The sequence below is a fragment of the Triticum urartu genome, chromosome 5 (genome assembly GCF_003073215.2).
Source record: "Triticum urartu cultivar G1812 chromosome 5, Tu2.1, whole genome shotgun sequence".
In the NCBI taxonomy this organism is placed as follows: domain Eukaryota; kingdom Viridiplantae; phylum Streptophyta; class Magnoliopsida; order Poales; family Poaceae; genus Triticum; species Triticum urartu.
The window spans coordinates 65964062-65969680 of record NC_053026.1 but is presented as its reverse complement, the minus strand read 5'-3'; the positions used below and the strand labels follow the sequence as shown (position 1 = coordinate 65969680).

Genomic DNA, 5619 nt, shown 5'->3' with positions numbered 1-5619 from the left:
GTAGGAACATTCGAACAATACATACAGAGGACGGAAATTTGACATTGACTTAGAATCCATGTAGCTACTGGCATCTAAAAACACATGAACATTTAAATTGCAGTAAACTTGTTGCCTCGTCGAACTTTGTATCCCTAAACTCCCACATAGGAAAAAAGTGCCTGGTCTACAGGGAAGAAACTTTGCCTGTCCAGACAATTTCATCCAAAAGGAGTGAGATGTTTGAAGCTAACAGGGAGCTCGACTCAAAAGGAAAAATACACATTCCTAGGACTGCATGACTCAAAGGACGAAACTAGCTGATATATCACTCTACAGGACATTGTGATCCTCTCTGTAATCTGTTTTTGAAGTTGGAATAAATGGCGCCTCCCTCTTGTTCAAAAAAGAAAAAACATACTCCCTCTGTCCCAGAATAAGTGTCGCTTATTTAGGGACGGAGGGAGTACTATAGTAAGTTGTAGCGATTTAAAAAAATAACAATACCCACAACCAAAAACACAAACATAATTGAAACATCTTTTTCAATAGAAATGGACCAATCCTTACATATACATTACATAAAAATAGATGACACAAACATCTTGTGCAAGTCATTTCTTATACATCTCTTAAATAGATGGCAACTAAAATAGGCTTGTATGTGAGATGAATTTCTAGACTAATTGTTCCTAGGTAACTCTTCAATCCAACATGGGGTGTATGGAAAAGATTTGATCCTCTCCTGTTCATTACTTAACTGTTTGAAATGACCATAATCATTTGGGTATATATTCCCTAATTCTTCAATCTTGAAGCCATTCAAATGATATGCCAGTGCTGTCCACTCTGGTGTACTACTCAAGAAGACAATCTCTTTGTATGGGTGAAACCCAAGTATCTCAATGTCTTCATCATATGAATCATCATAATGCTCTTCACCCCAGTGACACTCTTCAACCATATCACAATTGTTAACAACATTACGATTGTTGTACTTCCAATCCAATTTCTTTTCAATTATTGCTTTCTTGTTGTCTTCTAAGCAACAATGCTTAACCAAGTTCTCGTTTTCAACATCATCGTCAGAGTTCCATTCAAAAATCTCCTCAGTGGTTGCTTTCTTGTTGCCTTCTAGGAAACTAGAAGAACAAAACAGGTTATAGTTAATATCTTCTAAGATCCAATGAAGTCGTCCACAATATCGGTGATGTGCTAGCGCATCCTTAAGGTCTTTGTCATGCTTCAACATCCACCCCATCTGACCACATGATTCATTGAGGATCCAAACACCAAGCCAACACTTACGCTGAGGCCAGTACCTATCAAATGCCACAAAGTACACCCCCTTTTTTGATCTAACAATATCGACACAAGGATAGTCGTGTGCTCTGGTATCCATGACAGGTGGTTTAATTACACTGTACGTATTATCAGACAATGATATCCTGCAGAATCAAATCAATGTACAAAACTGTCTAAGAACAAAATGGCAGGATAGAAGTGAAATAAAATATAAACTAAGAAACCACATACCTCATAATTAAATAAACACTGCAGAGTACGTAAAGTGCTCCTCGATAATAGACGCCATTGGATCGCTTGTAACCCATGTGCCTCTCACTGACAATCCCTGTAGCACCCCCTTGTCGAAAAAAATACTTCTCCTTCCAACAACCCGACTTTGATGAGAATACATATATCTTTAATTGTGATGGTGGCCATTCAGATTCCTCCATCGAGGGGTCAACCTCATCTTCAGAATGATAGTCATCCAAATGGGGGGTCATAAACACCTCGTAGTACGGTGATACCATCGGATCATAGACCAGATGCCCACTGTACCACACGTTTCCTGTGCCATCCTTGGGAGCAGGGCACGGTGGCAAAGCACTCCAGCATCGGGTGGCAGGGTTAACCACCCGGTTACCGTGAAGCAAGAGGAGCCCATTGCAGTGATCATCGATGTTATAGTCACGCCAATCATCGCAGTCGTCGTCCCATATAGTGCCGCCATGAGGGGTGGCGGAGGGCAGGAAACTGAGGTTGCCGCTGATGGCGCGGGCGCCAGACGCAGAGGAGGGGCGGGCAAGGAATTCGGGATACTTGTGATCGTCGAAGTGGATGAAGAGGCCGGAGAGCGAGAGCGGGAGCAGGTCGGCGCGCAGGAGGCCGCGCGCATCGATGGCGTCGCGCCAGGCCGTGCAGACGCAGCGGGAGGTGGCGATCCAGCGCGGTGGGACGCGGCGGAGGACTTCTGCGAGCACATCCTCGGGCAGCGGCGCCGGCCGCAGCTCCTCGCCACGAGGGGGCTTCACCTCGTCGCCGGCCATCGCCTCGCCGCGATAGTACGATCCAGGGGATCTTCAACTTGGAACCCTAGGGAGGCAACAGCATTGCAGCGCCGGTGATGGGGCGTCGGCGCGGCAGCGGACTGGGGTTCGGAGGACGCTGCCGTGGCGATGGGGAGTGGAAGCAATGGCGCGGCTGGTTGGGCGGCGCTGGAATCCGGAGCAAGCGAAGGCAAAAGGAGGCGCAGCGGTGGCTTTGGCGGCTTCAGAAATGAGGAACGGGCAAACTTGTACCATTCCCCTTTTTCTTAGTGACGAAGGAATGGGTGTGGCATTGGCTGAAGCCCCCCAGGTGTGTACTTGGGCTGGGCTCCCCTAAAAAAATAATTGGGCTGGGCTGGGCTCCCCCCGACTGAGATTTAGCCAGGATTGACCCTTTTCCTAATCAATGAATTTGGCGATTTTAACCCTTGGAGCCTTTTGTGGAAACTATCTACTTGGTCTTGCCCTCATGGTTCACCTGGTTTTTGTTGTCAAAATCCAAGACTTGAATGAAACACAAACGTTGCCTATGTTATGTAGCATTGCCAAATTCTCCTTTCTTTCTCTTTATATACTTAGAATATTCTTTCCCAAAATTTTAGCAACAAAATAGCCGTTCGGTGACCTCGCTTTCTAACTACACTCAGTCACCATGTGCTTAGCGATTTTAGGTTCTCAACCATTGGAATTGGGCTCACATATAAAAATATGAGGTTAGCTTAGCTTGTGCAGTTTTGGTCTTTTACGGTTTCTTATCAAAGGATTAGACAAACATCGAGGTGCAAAAAATTGAAGCTCGTATCGACAATTCTGAAGAAACATGGTCTAACTATTTATTTTATTAGGGTATGTGTTTTTCGTTGTCTTCTGTGTGTTTTGCTTACTTGATGAATAAAGTCGGATCTTTTTCTTAGGAACAACAAAGAAAAACTATTAGCCTCTTGAGTTAACCTTGGAATACACAAAATCCTATTTAAGGTATATGTTTCCTACTTACTCTCTTCGAACCATGAAAAAGTAATGTTTGGGATATTGATATAATCTTTAAGATTTGACTTTGACCTGTATTTTTATATTGTAGTTAAAAATATATATAATATAATAATAATAAAACTCAAGATAAGTATATACATGTGATTTTGAAAATATTTAAAATGATGCCGTTGGTAACAATATTAGAATTTTGACTTACAGATGCCGCAAATGTCCACAAAATAATTACATTGTTTGAACTAGACAAAGTAAGCTCACTATTTACATATTTAATGTTGTAATGAACATTAAAATCGAAGAATATCGGTGATACGAACGCAACATGGTACAAAATTGAAAATCCAAATCAATTTGCACTTTGCGCGCCGGAGGGGGGGGGGGGCAAATCTACTACCCATTACAAATTGAATTGGCAACATGGTATATTTTCTCGGTATAAACTTAATTGCAAATATTCTCGAATGCCTCCGGAAGGATACTTCTAATATAATTTTATGAAAATTTATACGCTACTAGCAAAAGTGCCCATGCGCTTGCAGCGGGAGAAGAAAATAGCACACATCCCTAACCCAATAACCATGACTCGATATCCCAATAGTTCTTGCCGAGGCGTCTCTCTATCTGAGCATAAGATGAGAAATCTGCTTTTTCTCATGCAAGATTTTGCCAAGGAGTGCATGCATGGTTATCGACAATTTCTTTCGTCTCCAATTGGGCTTTATTGAGGTGTCCATTTGCAATCTGGGTTGGTGTCGGCACGCAAAAGAGATGGATCGTGCAATATTGATTAAGGTTGCACCCTAAAAACATTTTTTTAATGTTTAACATGTAAAATAACATCATATTCATATTATTACCATTTTTTAATCAAATTTCATATATAACATGTTAAAATTGGAGTTAGGATTTAAAAGATATGTATATTTGAAAAAGAGTACTATTTATTCTAGATAGACTCCGGGTTAATTACAGAAACAACAAGGAGGTTTTCGTTAAAGCACAAAAAACGATTCGCTTTCTGTCATGGAGTGTGAGCCACTTTGTATAAAAGAGAGGGGTATTTCTGTAAGACCGTAAAAATGGTTGGTTTTCTCTCACTTAAAGATGGATGGCGGGTTAATACCAGAAAAGAGAGGGAGGTTTCTGTAAAAATGCATGACGGACGAAACACTAATCAGTAATCCCTTTTTTAGTAGGTATGGACTATTTGAAAATATTGTCTATTGGATTTCAGATCATCATTTGTTGCATGTGCCAACTCAAAATAAAGAATCGAAAGGACAAAGAACTACTCTTGCACTCATCCTAGACAAAAGAACTACTCTTGCACTCATCCTACACATCCAGCTCATTACCTTTTCCCCCAAAGGCATGGTCGCCCAAGGAGGTCACGATGCTGGCCTTTAGAGCAAGTCCAAAGGCGTGCACTAAAATGGACACAAACGACCGCGAACATGTTCAAACATGTCCGGGGACAGTGGATGGGGTGGCCATCCAACCTGGTGCACCAAATGTTCGCCCCTTGTTCAATGGAGAGAGGAGAGAGAATGGAGGAAGAGGAAAAGGTGGGTTTGTGGTGGGGTCAAAGGCTTGTCCATAGTGTGTTCGGATTTCTCCAAACCACTTCTATGTTTGATACTAGTTTGTGAGATTTCGTATATTTGTACGTATTCGTGTACACATTTGATCTACCATATTGGGTGGGAAAAAGTGGCCCTACCACCCCGTACAGACATTTAGAAGCGATTTGGTGTACCCCGTTAGAGGTGCCTTTTCCCGGCACTTAGTTGGGCAGGGCTCAATTTGAAAGTAGAAACTGGTGATACATAAGCGATTCAGCTAATTGAGAAGTGAGACAAAGTACCGACCCATGTGTGCTCAACAAATCATCTCAAGGAAGGATGATTAGGTAGCCAGCCATAATGATCCTATCCACGAGTACATAAGGAAGAAAGACCAGAGATCTCGCAACAGCCGCTAGGGCTCCTAGCGGTGACTTCTGATGTTCTGCAAATGCACATGGTTTATGAAGGAAATATGCCCTAGAGGCAATAATAAAGTTGTTATTTATATTTCCTTATATCATGATAAATGTTTATTATTCATGCTAGAATTGTATTAACCGGAAACTTAGTACATGTGTGAATACATTGACAAACTGAGTGTCCCTAGTATGCCTCTAATAAACTAGCTCGTTAATCAAAGATGGTTAAAATTCCTAGCCATAGACATGTGTTGTCATTTGATAAACGGGATCACATCATTAGAGAATGATGTGATGGACAAGACCCATCTGTTAGCTTAGCATTATGAT

At 41.9% G+C, this 5619-nt stretch overlaps 1 protein-coding gene across 1 annotated transcript; it reads right to left on the bottom strand.

Moving 5' to 3' along the window:
• Nucleotides 1–518: 518 nt before the first annotated feature.
• On the bottom strand, nucleotides 519–2566 carry LOC125555652. The gene is made up of 2 exons (XM_048718535.1): nucleotides 1516–2566; nucleotides 519–1427 (listed from the first exon to the last, which is right to left on the bottom strand). The coding sequence occupies exons 1-2, from the start codon at nucleotides 2310–2312 to the stop codon at nucleotides 662–664; spliced, it is 1563 nt and encodes a 520-aa protein (XP_048574492.1). The 5' UTR covers nucleotides 2313–2566; the 3' UTR covers nucleotides 519–661.
• Nucleotides 2567–5619: the final 3053 nt, after the last annotated feature.